This window comes from Heteronotia binoei, chromosome 5 (assembly GCF_032191835.1).
Source record: "Heteronotia binoei isolate CCM8104 ecotype False Entrance Well chromosome 5, APGP_CSIRO_Hbin_v1, whole genome shotgun sequence".
Classification (NCBI taxonomy): Eukaryota; Metazoa; Chordata; class Lepidosauria; order Squamata; family Gekkonidae; genus Heteronotia; species Heteronotia binoei.
Window position 1 is genome coordinate 27,926,587 of NC_083227.1, and position 14,814 is coordinate 27,941,400.

At 49.6% G+C, this 14,814-nt stretch overlaps 1 protein-coding gene across 1 annotated transcript in view; it reads left to right on the forward strand.

The window, feature by feature from the left end:
* The first annotated feature begins 9,876 nt into the window (after positions 1-9,876).
* The window catches only part of LOC132571890 (zinc finger protein 420-like), a 92,795-nt gene continuing 87,857 nt past the window's right edge, over positions 9,877-14,814 (forward strand). The window contains exons 1-2 of the mRNA XM_060238682.1: positions 9,877-10,167; positions 12,926-13,040. Coding sequence (XP_060094665.1) covers positions 9,877-10,167; positions 12,926-13,040 — 406 coding nt within the window. The remainder of the gene's footprint in view (positions 10,168-12,925; positions 13,041-14,814) is intronic.

Genomic DNA, 14,814 nt, shown 5'->3' on the forward strand with positions numbered 1-14,814 from the left:
ATAGCCACTGATGGACCTGTGCTCCATGTTTTTATCTAAACCCCTCTTGAAGGTGGCTATACTTGTGGCCGCCACCACCTCCTGTGGCAGTGAATTCCACATGTTAATCACCCTTTGGGTGAAGAAGTACTTCCTTTTATCCGTCTTAACCTGTCTGCTCAGCAATTTCATCGAATGCCCACGAGTTCTTGTATTGTGAGAAAGGGAGAAAAGTACTTCTTTCTCTACTTTCTCCATTCCATGCATTATCTTGTAAACCTCTATCATTTGCAGATAACAAGTCCTGTACTCTACTATATCCTTTTTGTTTAAGTTGTTCCCCCCATCTACAGCCTATGCCTTCCTCTTCCAAAGTTTCCAAAGGCGAACATCTGGATATTCATTGTAACCATTTTGGCTGCCACTTTCACTTGATGCTCTGTTTCATTCGCTGACTTCCACACACCTCCTGCTGGAAGAAAGACACACATGACATGAACACAGGGAAGAAATTACCGAATAATAGAATCACTGCTCAACACCAGCCACCCTACAAATGCCGGTGTGCTGTGATTCGTTTCAGACTAGGACCTCTAAATTCCCATTCTGCCACAGAAACTCACTGGTTGCACATGCTAGTTGCACATTCTCAGCTTAACCCACCTAACAGGCACGTGCAAATTGGCCATTAACATAAGAACATAAGAGAAGCCATGTTGGATCAGGCCAATGGCCCATCCAGTCCAACATTCTGTGGTGCCATCAGGAGGTCCATCAGTGGGGCCAGGACACTAGAAACCCTAGCACTGTTGCCCCCACCAAGCACCAAAAGCACCTTAAGACATTAAGAGCAAAGTGTGAGGAACTCTAAGGAGGAGTTCATGCCAGGATTCCAGCGCTTAACTAGAAGATGTTCACAGCACAATTCACAGTCAGTCTACTCTAGGTAAACAAGACAATAGAAATCCACCAGAATCCAGGCATAACACAACAAACCTGCCAATCCTTCCACTTCATCAGACCCATGGAGAAAGAGCTCTTCTTCCAGCCAGGATACGAGGTCCGGTTTGGCAACCGCAGTTCCTTTTTGAAAGAGAAAACAAAAACTATAGTTGTGACTCTTCCATGTGCCCATAAATATTCAGCAATCCCAAGCCAAATTTGACTTTGTACTTCCAGAAGCAAAAACAAAACAAAACTGGACAAAGGACAAGACTGTTTTTTTTAAAAGCTGAAAATAAATGGGTGGGGAAGGGGGGAGGAATTGTATGAGCCAAGAATTATTTACCTGGCATTGCCAGAACCGTGTCCACTCTGCCTGCCTGAGATGTATTATCCCATAACGTGGCCTGAAACCAGAAGGAGTTTCAGAACAGCTTACAACCACCTTCCCTTCCCTTCAACACACATGCTGTGAGGGAGCTGAGGCTGAGAGAGTTCTGAAAGAACTGTGACTGACCCAAGGTCACCCAGTTTGATGTAGTGGTTAAGTATGTGGGCTTTTATCTAGGAGAACCGGGTTTGATTCCTCACTTCTACACTTGTAGCTGCTGGAATGGCCTTGGGTCAGCCATAGCTCTGGCAAAGCTGTCCTTGAAAGAGCAGCTTTTGGGAGAGCTCTCTCAGTCCTGCCCACTTCACAGGGTGTCTGTTGTGGGGGAGGAGACCTTTTCTGCAATAAGAGAGGTCTGCTTGTATGTGGAGAGCCAGTTTGGTATAGTGGTTAAGTGTGCGGACTCTTATCTGCGAGAACCAGATTTGATTCCCCACTCCTCCATTTGCACCTGCTAGCATGGCCTTGGGTCAGCCATAGCTCTGGCAGAGGTTGTCCTTGAAAGGGCAGCTGCTGGGAGAGCCCTCTCAGCCCCACCCACCTCACAGGGTGTCTGTTGTGGGGGAGGAGACTGTAAACCACTCTGAGATTCAGAGTGAAGGGTGGGGTATAAATCCAATATCTTCTTCTTCTTTATAATCAGTTGGCTTCTCAAGGTGAAGCAAGGAATCAAGCCGGGTTCCCCAGATTAGAGTTTACGGCTCTTAGCCACTACACCACACTGGCTCTCAGGAAGGCCTGGAGTTTGACAACTGCTCTGTCTACTCCCCGCCCAGCTGAGATGGAAATGACAGCTGAGAAAAAGACTCAGTGGCAGAGAAGCTTGAAACGCTCTCTCTCCCACTGCCATCTGTCCCTGCAGGGCCAGGGCCAGGGCCAGACTGAAGTGAAACCCCTGCTCAGACCACCCCATTTTCACAAGCCCTTGCATCCCTTGGCTCTTCTTCCAATGCCCTCTCATGTGGTCCAGACACAAGACTGCTAGGCAGGGGGTCCTCTCTGGGACTATCTTCAAATAGAAGGAGAAGAAGATATTGGATTTATATCCTGCCCTCCACTCCGAAGAGTCTCAGAGCGGCCCACAATCTCCTTTACCTTCCTCCCCAACAACAGACACCCTGTGAGGTGGGTGGGGCTCGAGAGGGCTCTCACAGCAGCTGCCTTTTCAAGGACAACCTCTGCCAGAGCTATGGCTGACCCAAGGCCATGCTAGCAGGTGCAAGTGGAGGAGTGGGGAATCAAACCTGGTTCTCGCAGATAAGAGTCCGCACACTTAACCACTACACCAAACTGGCTCTCCACATACAAGCAGACCTCTCTTATTGCAGAAAAGGTCAATTTTATTGATAGGCAGGAAACAGTAGCATGTAAGTTCCGTGTCAGATCTTGCTCACCCGGGATTGACCAGATCTTTATATCTTTTCAGGGCCGTTATAGAGCCCACCAAATATGTCAGTAAAAAGTCCACAAAAAGCAATATAAAATATTTCCCACCAACCTCCCCAGTACCAGACGATGAGCAGTTCAAGCTGTCTCTGTGAACAGAAAAGGTGACCTTGAGGTGTAGATGTCAAGCATACAAATTCTTTCTAGCATAAAGCTGTATTGTTTACCCTTTTCCTCTGCTGGTGCATATCAAAGCTATGTAACCCATTCTCTAGTTCGCACCTCTTGTAACAAATGTAGGAATGCCAGCTTTGAAGATAGTGCCTCCCAGGGAAGATTCCCAGGCTTGAGCCTGGGACCCAGAATGTTGCTAACCACAAAAGATAACCGAATCTGTGATTGTAGCTTTTCACATGCCTGTGTTAGAATTCCTAGCGATCTCTAGTATCTCTTTGATGTATCCCTTAAAGCCAGCTGCTATACATTATACTGTATCACTTTCAACCTGGTCCTTCCACGGACAACATGGATTATCAATAAACCAATATTCTGTTTCTAAATCATCGCTTGGTTCTTTTGAAATTCCTATGCTTGACATTAGACATCAGTTTCTCCACAGGGCCGAAGGGTTGCTTATGGAGCCAGGGCTTTTTTTGTAGCAGGAACTCCTTTGCATATTAGGCTACGACCCAGGGGGCCGGCGCAGCGGCACGCCGAAGCAGCCTGTCACTAATAACACAGGTCGAGATGCAGGACAGGAACCCGGAAGTGACCGACAGGCTGCTTCAGCGTGCCGCTGCGCCGGCCCCCTGGGCCCCACAACAATGGGACCGATGCCACAGGGACGGGCTCGAAACACTCTATAACCCCTCAAAAGAACAGCAGTCTAGCTCGCTTCCCCTGAGCCCTGCCACCATAAGCCTCAAGGGGGCTCATTTTGCGGCATCTCCCGGCGGGAGGGTGGCACCCGCATGGGACACATATCAAATGAAAGAGGGGGCGCAGGGCTATCAGAAACAGCTGGCGGAGGGAGTCGGGAGACCACCCCACTGGGGGATCCACACCCCGAAAGTGATGAAGGTGGCGCAGATAGAGCCAACAGAGCAAACAGGACAAAATAAATAGGCTGCATTATGCAGCACAGTTGAGAAAGTGCCTTATCCCATATACTGATGAAGTAAATACAGGATCTGAGAACAAAATTGCACCAGAAGACACAAACACAAAGCTCCCTTACACTGAATCAGTGCTTGGGTCCACGAAAGTCAGTATTGTCTAGTCCAGTCACAAACACAAAGCTCCCTTACACTGAATCAGTGCTTGGGTCCACCAAAGTCAGTATTGTCTAGTCCAGTCACAAACACAAAGCTCCCTTACACTGAATCAGTGCTTGGGTCCACCAAAGTCAGTATTGTCTACTCCAGGGGTGGCCAGAGGGAGGGAGGGAGGGAGGGAGGAAGGAGGGAAGGAAGAAAGGAAGGAGGGAAGGAAGGAAGGAAGGAAGGAGGGAGGGAGGGAAGGAGGGAAGGAAGGAAGGAAGGAAGGGAGGGAGGAGGGAGGGAGGAAGGAGGGAGGGAAGGAAGGGAGGAGGGAGGGAGTGAAGGAGGGAAGGAAGGAAGGAAGGAAGGAGGGAGGGAAGGAAGGAGGGAAGGAAGAAAGGGAGGAGGGAGGGAAGGAAGGGAGGAGGGAGGGAAGGAAGGGAGGAGGGGGGAGGGAAGGAAGGAAGAAAGGAAGGAGGGAGGGAGGGAAGGAGGGAAGAAAGGAAGGAAGGAGGGAGGGAAGGAAGAAAGGAAGGAAGGAAGGAGGGAAGGAAGGGAGGAGGGAGGGAGGGAAAGAGGGAAGGAAGGAAGGAGGGAAGGAAGGAGGGAAGGAGGGAGGAAGGAAGAAAGGAAGGAGGGAGGAAGGACGGAGGGAGGGAAGGAAGGGAGGAGGGAGGGAAGGAGGGAAGGAAGGAAGGAAGGAGGGAAGGAGGGAGGGAGGAAGAAAGGAAGGAAGGAGGGAGGAAGGGAAGGAAGGGAGGAGGGAGGGAAGGAAGGAAGGGGGAGGGAGGGAAGGAAGGAGGGAAGGAAGAAAGGGAGGAGGGAGGGAGGGAAGGAAGGAGGGAGGAAGGAAGAAAGGAAGGAAGGCGGGAGGAAGGGAAGGAAGGGAGGAGGATGGGAGGGAGGGAAGGAAGGGAGGAGGGAGGGAAGGAAGGAAGGAAGGAAGGAAGGAAGGAAGGAAGGAAGGAAGGAAGGAAGGAAGGAAGGCCGCCCCCTCCCGCCAGCCCCCCCGCTTTCGGCCCCCTCCCTCCCTGCTTACCTTCATCCAGGGCGGGTGGCGGCCTCTCCTCCCGGCGGGTGGTGCTGCTGGCGGGGCTGGCGGCGGCTGCGGAGGCCGGGGAGGGCCTCCGTTGGTCTCTGGAGGGCCTCCAGGGACCAGCGCCGGCCTCTCCGCGGCCTCCGCTGGTCGGCACTGGTCGCTGGAGGGCCTCCAGCGACCAGCGCCGGGCCAGCGGAGGCCGCGGAGAGGCCGCGCTGCTCCCTGGAGGCCCTCCAGAGTCTCTGGAGGGCCTCCAGGGACCAGCGCCGGCCTCTCCGCGGCCTCCGCTGGTCGGCGCTGGTCGCTGGAGGCCCTCCAGCGACCAGCGCCGGCCTCTCTGCCGCCTCCCCGGCCTCCGCCACCGCCGCCGGGCCCCGCACGCCTGCGGGAAAGGCGGCGAGTGAGGAAGGGAGCGCAGGGACGCTCCCTCCCTCACTCGCCGCCTTCCCCGCCAGCGCGCGCGGCCCACCGCCTCCGGGGCTGGCTAAACCGGAACCTCTAATGGTCCCGGTATAGCCAGCCCGGGAGGCGGGAATAGGGGGCCAGAACCGGGACATTCCCGGGTGCCCAGGACGGTCTGGCCACCCTAGTTACGTGACTACCCTCGGAAGCAGCCTAACACCAGTTTGGGCAAAGGAAATACACCCTTTATGTGATTGGTTATAAAAAAAACAACAACAATCCTACAACGCCCCCTCAGGTAAAGGATATATTTGTCCTGACAACTTTAAAATGTTTTTTAAAACATTTTCTACTGCTGAAGAATGAAATAGCTTGGAGGAAAGACCAAATGTGTGGAATAGCAGCAACACAGAAGAACCATTTCCTACTCTGTTTGGATTGCCTGTGCAAATACATTCCTGTCACAAAAGCTGCGGACTCACAGTAACAGGTGGTTCGGAAACTAGCCCAGTGGAATGGACGTGGTTCTGGCGGGGGAGCAGGCCAAGAGTCTCAGATTCCCAGAGAAAGGGGTCTCCCAAGATATCTCACCATCAAGTGTCAGGCACCCAGCTCTCGAGCAGATACCCTCAAGGAATCCCAGTAAGAAGGCAGATTCCTCCTCCTTTGCCGTCCTGCCAAGTCCATGGGAAAGGGTGCCATTGGATTCCGACCCTCTGCAGCAGATGACTCCTTAGTTAGTTTATTCTCAACCTAAGCCAGCATTTAAAACAGTAAAATCATACAAAATTAAAACTGAATGACCCTAAAATCATACATAAAAAGACATAAAATGCTGTTGTAAAACTACAAATATAACAGAACATGGCAGTTACAGCAAACAGACTGGTAAAGGTGTTTAGCCATTTCCTGACTGAATTATTATAATATAAATCAATGCATAAATTGATGGTGCGGTCTCATTTAGAGTACTGTGTGCAATTCTGGTCACTGCACCTCAAAAAGGATATTATAGCATTGGAAAAAGTGCAGAAAAGGGCAACTAGAATGATTAAAGGTTTGGAACACTTTCCCTATGAAGAAAGGTTAAAACGCTTGGGGCTCTTTAGCTTGGAGAAACGTCGACTGCGGGGTGACATGATAGAGGTTTACAAGATTATGCATGGGATGGAGAAAGTAGAGAAAGAAGTCTTTTTCTCCCTTTCTCACAATACAAGAACTCGTGGGCATTCAATGAAATTGCTGAGTAGTCAGGTTAGAACAGTTAAAAGGAAGTACTTCTTCACCCGAAGGGTGATTAACATGTGGAATTCACTGCCACAGGAGGTGGTGGCAGCTTCAAGAGGGGATTGGATAAAAATATGGCGCAGAGGTCCATCAGTGGCTATTAGCCACTCTGTGTGTGTGTGTATGTAAATATATATATACATATACATATATATACCCTTTGTGTCACCACCACCCCTTCCCCCTCTTTGACCTTGATTCTGGTCACATTGCTCACCTGACCAGAAAGACAAAATAATACTGGTTACTGTGAAGGACAAAACTTAAATTAAGACTTGAGAATCTCCTGTCTGGAGACTGGCAACCCTTCCGTGTGAGTGCACTCACTAGAACAAGTTAGTCTCGTGACAGAATGGCAAACAAGGAACAATAGACAATTCTTCCAAGTTTCAGGAAATTGTTTCCCAGGAGATAAGTGGTTGAAAACAACTGAAGACCATACAAGAATGTTAGAAAAAAGACATAAGGTGCTAACCTGGGAAAGGGGCGTAAGCGATTAACATGTCATTAGGCAGGTGCTTGCCATAACCAGGGCTTTTTTGTAGAAAAAGCCCAGCATGAACTCATTTGCATATTAGGTCACACCCCCTGACATCACCATTGTTTCACAGGCTTTTTTGTGGAAAAGGCCCAACAGGAACTCATTTGCACATTAGGCCACACCCCCTGACACCAAGTCAGCGGGAACTGCATTCCTGTGCGTTCTTGCTCAAAAAAAGCCCTGGCCTTAACAAATAATAATGCGGAAAGGTTATTAGATTGGCCAGGGGTTTGGAGTGGGAAGGAGGAGTGTCTGGGTGGGTCCAGGTGGGTGGGTGGTGGGCAATGTTTTCTCTAAGTCATGGAGTCTTGTGAGCAAAGATTCTACTTTGTGAGCTACTGGGATTAAAGTTGTGAGCTACTGCATAAATCAGGTTGCTCAGGAGCTATTTTTGAGCTAAGGCAAAAATGTGTGAGCCAGAGGCCAAAATCTATGAGCTAGCTCACACCAACTCAGCTTAGAGGGAACACTGGTTGTGGGTCAAGGAAAGGCAGGGAGAGGAGGGGGCTGGGTTTTTTCGGGGGGGGGGCAGTTAGGGACATACCAGGGCACGTTATCTCCGGGGCCAGGGACTGGTTCACGAGAAGGAACTGAGGGGAGAATATATATATGTCCACTTCCCTCCTTCCAGGGAGAAGAGCTAGTGGTGGGGTTCCCAGTCCGGGGGTTTGGGCATTGAGCGAGTTTGGAACCGAGGGTCGAGTTTGCAGAGGAGAGCAAAGCCCCGAGGAGAGCGCAAAGAGCTCCTAGGGGAGAAAAGGAGGTTCTCCAGGGGAGGGGAAACGGTGGTTCGCCTTCATTCATCCCTGCACAAAGCTGTCCATTTTCATGAATCTCTAGCTGCAGGGGCGGGGGAAACCTTGCTAATTTCCTCGTGGACTGGGGGGAGGGGGGCAACAAAAGCCCAAAATAGTGAGAGAGTCCCCAGTCCTAGAGAGGCCGCATGTAGTTGCTTCCCCCCCTTGCAGAAGCCAGGCTTGCACTTCCGGGTTCTGCTCCAGCGGCTAGAGATGCTCTGGTGAGCTCAAAAGGGCTTGGGGGGGGGGGGAATGGAAAAGTAGGGTCTGCAGGTGAGAAGCCCCCCCGCCAGTTAACCCCCTCCCTTTCCTCAGAAGGCGCTGCTTTGTGCAAGAGAAAGCAGTTGCCAAAGAAGAGCTTGAGATTTAAGGCAGAGGGGAGGCGTGGAGAGGAAAGGAACTTTCTGCCCACTTTAGACCGCAGAGAGGGGCTAGTGGGTCAAGGCTGGGGAGCAGCGGGAGGGGCAGGAGATTTGGAGGGGGAAGAAGAGAGCCCCCCCCCCCAAATCTTGCCTTCGCTTCTGGCCCCAGCAAGCCTTTCCTTCCTTAATTCCTCATTTCTCCAAAGCAATGGAGCTGTGTTTTTTTGTAACACTGTGATAGGGTTGCCAAGTCCAATTCAAGAAATATCTGGGGATTTTGGGGATGGAGCCAGGAGACTTTGGGGGTGGAGCCAGGAGCAAGGTTGTGACAAGCATAGTTGAACTCCAAAGGGAGTTCTGGCCATCACATATAAAGGGACCACACTCCTTTTCAGTCTTCCCTTCATTGGAAATAATGAAGGATAGGGGCGCCTTCTTTGGGGGCTCATAGAATTGAACCCCCTGGTTCAATCCTTTTGAAACATGGAGGGTATTTTGGGGAGAGGCACTGGATGCTATGCTGAAATTTTGGAGCCTCTACCTCATAAAGCAGCCCCCCCCCCCCGAGCCCCAGATACCTGAGGATTAATTCTCCAAACTGGCAGCAACTCATTTGCATATTAGGACATGTGCCCGATGTCACCATTGTTTCACACAGGGCTTTTTTTGTAGAAAATGACTGGCAGGAACTCATTTGTGTTTTAGGCCACACCCCACGACATCACCATTGTTTCGCCTTTTTGAAAAAGCCCAGCAGGAACTCATTTGCATATTAGGCCACACCCCCTGATGCCAAGCCAGCCGGAACTGCGTTCCTGTTTGTTCCTGTTTTTTTTTTTTTTAAAGGCCCTGATTTAGCACAGTACAACTCTTTTGCATACAAACAAAAGTCCTCTTGAATAATTCTGTGTTGGAGAGCTTATGGAAGTGGGAAACGCGAGACTGTTTCAGATTTCAGGCTTCCTAACCTCCATCTGGCCAGGGGCAATTTTCTATTTCTTCACTTTCAGCCATTTGACTCACACCAGTCTGACTCTACCCCTTTGGGAGAGGTTGATTTAATGGGAGGTTATCTCCGTGGACAGACAGAGCCGATGTAAGGAGAGGCTAAGCTTGTTCACGTCTTTAAAGAGACAGAGACACTCACTTAACTTTCTAAAAAACAAACATGGAGGCATATTTCAGATAACTTGGTTTGTAATATAGAAACATGATATGAAATCTGGCCTATGAACCACAAGAAACCCTTTTGTTCTGAACCACCAGGGCAATTCTTATGTGTCTCCTGAGTATATGAAGGTTTGTGATGCTCAGTGGTGTATTTCCGTTCTCTTTGTGACTGTCTGTGTCTATCCTTTCCTCCCCATTCAGAGAGAAGCCTTTCTTCATAGCCAAGTGACTAAAGGCACCTTTACCCAGTCAGAGGTGACCCTAGAGAAGGGGAAAGAGATGGAAGAGCTGAACCCAGAAGGACCTGGAACTGGCAAGACAATGAGGAAAGGCCCCCATCCCACCCCAGCTGGGAGTGATGTTGAATTCTGGGAAAACCCAGTGCCAGGTACCCATGATCTGCTCACTGCATTCTCAGATGTACATTGCCAACGATTCCGGCAGCTCCGCTACCATGAGGCCAATGGACCCCGAGATGCATGCAGCCAGCTCCATCACCTTTGCAGCCAGTGGCTGAAGCCGGAGAGGAGCACCAAGAAACAGATCCTGGACCTGGTGATCCTGGAACAGTTCCTGACTATTTTGCCCCAGGAAATGCAGTGCTGGATCAGAGTATGTGGGCCAGAGACCAGTTTCCAGGCAGTGGCCCTGGCTGAAGGTTTCCTCCTGAGTGAGGCAGAGTGGAAGAGGCAGGCAGAACAGGTGAGGGGATTCTCTCCAGGCATGTTCAATTCAAGCAATGATATCTGGCCTTATCCTAAAGCAGGGGTGTCGTTGAACTCTGTTGCGAGGGCCAGATTTGACACAAATGGGACTTTGTGAGGCCAGGCCATGCTTTCATAAAACGTAATGCCAGGTAGTGGAGATATAAACTTTATAAAGGATACAGAGAAACACAAAGATATTGACCAATTTCACACTAGGGCTTGTTCTGGGTGGAGAGCCCTTTTGCTTCCGGCACTTCTCTCTGTTTTCACACAAGCTGCTGCGGAGCAGTGAGTTGGCGTGCCACTTTTCCATGGCAAGCAGAAACCACTTGTAAGAGGATCTTACTTGCTGCGGGAAAGTGGCGTGACAACTCGCAGGTCCCAGCAGCTTGTGCGAAAATGGAGAGAAGTGCCAGGAACAAAAGTGCTCTCCACCTGGAACAAGCCAAGTGTGAAATCGGCCATTTTTTTTACTTTAAATACAGACATGTTTAAAACTCTTGCAATGTTTTGTTTAAAATGGAAAGGTGGGGGAATAGTGGGATTTGGCAATGGAATTTTAACAGTAAAAAGAACAAGGATCACAGCAAAAACTAAAAATATAAACCAAAAATATAAAATGCTCTGGGCTTAGGAAGACGTGAAACGGCTGGGCATTGCAAGCTTTCCTCCCATCCCAGGTCTACTCAGATTGGCAATGGCTCTTCAGTGTAATATCCCCCTTTGGTTGTGGGTTTCCAGGTTAGAGTACTCAGAAGGCACCATTCTAAGGTCCATTCAGCAGAGACCTGGTGGCTCAAAGCATCAACCCTTTCTTTGCAAGGTCACACAACTCCAGCATGGAACAGCTTCTAGCTGGCCATATAAATGCTCTGGTCACCTCCAGAATAGATCACTATAATGCTCTCTACATGGGGCTACCCTGACTCGGAAACTACAGCTAGTGCAGAACGCTGTGGCATGGCTGTTAATGGGGCTCCCTCGATGGGAACACATTCAGCCAGTGCTGAAAGAGCTGCCCTGGCTACCTATTGTGTTCCAAGTTTGTTTCAAGGTGTTGGTATTGACCTTTAAAGCCCTTTATGGTTGGGGGCCTGCCTATATACGGGACCACCTTTCTCCGTATGTTCCTCAGAGAGCACTGAGTTCAGGGACACAAAACCTACTGTCCATCCCTGGACCAAAGGAGGCCAGGCTATGCTCCACATGGGCTAGGGCCTTCTCGGTGGTAGCACCAGAAGTGTGGAATGCCCTCCCAGAGACCATAAGGGCCCTGCGGGAATCTCTCTACTTTCTGCAAGGCCTGCAATGAACCGTTCCAACAGGCCTTTAACATCTAAGCTGGGAGAGGACTGCCACCCCACATTGCTAAGAGCTACGACTACTATACGATCACCATCAGGAAAGAAGAGGCCACCTATATTGAAGTTGTGCAGCACCACAGAATGTTTTAATTGTAATTGTGTTTATTGGTTTTAAATTGTAAATATAAATGTCTGAACTGACTGTTAGACACCCTGTGTCCGCTTGCGAAGAGGGCAGGATAGAAATTTAAGGTAATAAATAAACAAACAAACACAGAAAAGTGAAACTGAGTTCCACACCATTAAAAGACATTGCCGCACAGACAAAGCTGCGAGGAAAACATGGAATGGATTTTCCATTAAGCAAATTAATTCTGTGCTGTGGGGCAAACCTGTCATAGTGTGTGGTTTGCCAAGTAACATTCTTCTTCCAGAATTGTAGCCCAGTTTTCTCTTTTGGCTTGGTATCCATTTTCTGTCATTTAATGTCAGACAGCATGGGACTTATGATTCTGAGATAATATTAATATGAAGGGCACTTGGGCTTCTCTCTCTCTCTGCCTACCAACTCCCCCTATAACGTAATAACTAACAAACACTATATATGGAGCAGGGGTGGCCAGACTTGCTTAACACAAGAGCCACAAAGAATAAATGTCAGAAGTCTGAGAGCCACAAGACATAAATGTCAGATGTTTGAGAGCCAGAAGACAAGGAAGGAAGGAAAGTAAATGGATGGAGGAAGGAGGGAGAGGTGGAAAGAAAGCAACTTTAAATGCATTCTCCAAGCTGCTGGCTGGCTTGGCTTAGAGAAGAAACAAATGCCTTCTCCAAGCCAGCTGGCTGAGTGATTCGGGCTTCAAGAGCCACACAATATATGTGAAAGAGCCACACGTGGCTCCTGAGCCACAGTTTGGCCACCCCTGATATGGAGTGATGGTTTTAACAACATATCAAACACAAGAAAACGGACACTGGGCAATTATGAATAAAGAATTTAAGTCCCCCATAGAGTGTCAGAAAACAGAATGACTTGATTTTATGTAGCTGCTCAGAGTACACAGAAACAGGGAAGAAGGTAGAGTAAATATTGAAGACATAATTGGGTCCTTGGCATCCAAATCCAGCTTCAAAGCCTACACCATTGTAGAAGATTGTTTTGAAATTGAAACGGAGAAAAAAAAACCTGGGGTCTTCATTTGGACTACTTGGACTGCTTGGGACTTATTCTTTATTCATAACTGCCTAGTGTTGTTTTTTTTGTGTTTTGCCAACACCCCTGCCTGAGGAGGGGTCTGAATGCGTACACTGGAGCCATTCCATTCCCTCTCTTACCCTTCTCTGTCACTGCTGTTTCAGATGTGGGCACCATCCTTGAAGAAAGAAGCGACATTCCCTGAGACGGAAGGAGCTTCCTTGGTGCAAGGGCAGAGGGTACAGTCTCAGGAGTGTAATGGAGATGACCTCTCCTGGGGTATGATTCCTTTGAGCCTGGATGTGTTTGGGGCATCCCTGTGAGTTGGATGGGTAGAGGGTTCAGATCAGGAAAAAAATTCAGTGCTTCCTCACAAAACACAGAGTTAATTTGCGACACTCAGAGTCCACTAACTGAGATTCTTCTGAGGAGGAGGACTGCAGATTTATACCCTGCCCTTCTCTCTGAATCAGGGACTCAGAGCGGCTTGTTGTTGTTCAGTCGCACAGTCAAGTTAGACTCTTTATGGCTTACAAACTCCTATATCTTCTCCCCCCCACAACAGACACCCTCTAAGCTGAGTTAGCATGAGCTAGCTCACAGATTTTTAGCTTCCAGCTCACACATTTTTGTCTTCGCTCAGGAAGGATGACCCCAGAACACAGTCATTTATGCAGTAGCTCATAACTTTAATGCCAGTAGCTCACAACTTTAATACCAGTAGCTCACAAAGTAGAATTTTTGCTCACAAGACTGTAGCTAAGAGGGAACATTGTCTGAGAGGTGGGTGGGGCTTAGAGGGCTCTCACAAAAAAGCTGCCCTTTCAAGGACAACCTCTTTGAGAGCTATGGCTGACCTAAGGCCAATCCAGCAGCTGCAAGTGGAAGAGTGGGGAATCAAACCTGGTTCTCCCAGATAACTGTCCACGCAGTTAACCACTACACCAAACTGGCTCTCTTCTGGAAGGAGATTAGACAGATTTATCAAAATCAAAATATTAATAGAAACATTCTCATCTCACCGTCCTTCCTTAAGAGGAACTGAACGGAGCTCAAAAGAGAAAAGGTAGACAATCCCGGGCAGAGCTATTCAACCTAGTGAATAAAGGGAGCCTGAACCTTCTAGTGCAGCAGAGCTCTGAAAACCAGTCCTTAGGCATTCAGTGCTCATGGAAAAAATTGGCTTCTGAGCCCATGCTTATAGGGCAGGGGTGGCTAACAGTAGCTCTCCAGATGTTTTTTTGCCTACAACTCCCATCAGCCACAGCCATTGCCCATGCTGGCTGGGGCTGATGGGAGTTGTAGGCAAAAAACATCTGGAGAGCTACCGTTGACCACCCATGTGGTCAAAGGCGGAGACAAAACAGTGCTCGGCCCCCTTCCGGCCTGCGTCCCATCCCGACGGTAGCAGGCAGTGGGGCTAAAAGGGAAAGCCCATCTCCGTCATTGGTGTTATGTAACGCCAGGTCCATAAATAATAATACCTCGATCCTCAGGGATTTCCTGCTTGAACAGGATATGGACCTGGCTTGCGTGACCGAGACCTGGGTGCGTGATGGAGAGACAGTGGCTCTCTCCCAGATGGCGCCCCCGGGCTACTCAGTCTTCCACCAATCATGGACAAATGGGCGGGGGGGAGGGGTGGCGCTATTCATACGGGAGGGTTACTCCTTCAGGGCCCTCCCGGCCCCAACGAACGATGGTCTGGAATGTGCCGGTCTGGCATGGGATGTGGGGGAGGGGTTGGCGATTTGGCTGGTGTACCGTCCGCCTAACGCACCGGCCAGCGCCTTACCAGCTCTGATGGAGGCCGTGGCAGGGTGGGCATTGGAGTTCCCAAGGCTTATGGTGTTGGGTGACTTCAATGTCCATGCGGATGACATGGCCTCAAATCGGACGTTGGACCTAGTGTCTTCCATGGCGACACTGGGACTCTCCCAATTTGTTACCACTCCCACGCATCAGGCCGGCCACATATTAGACCTGATCTTTGCGTCTGGGATTTTGGTGGACGATATCGCTGTAGAAGCGGTACCATGGTCGGATCACCTGG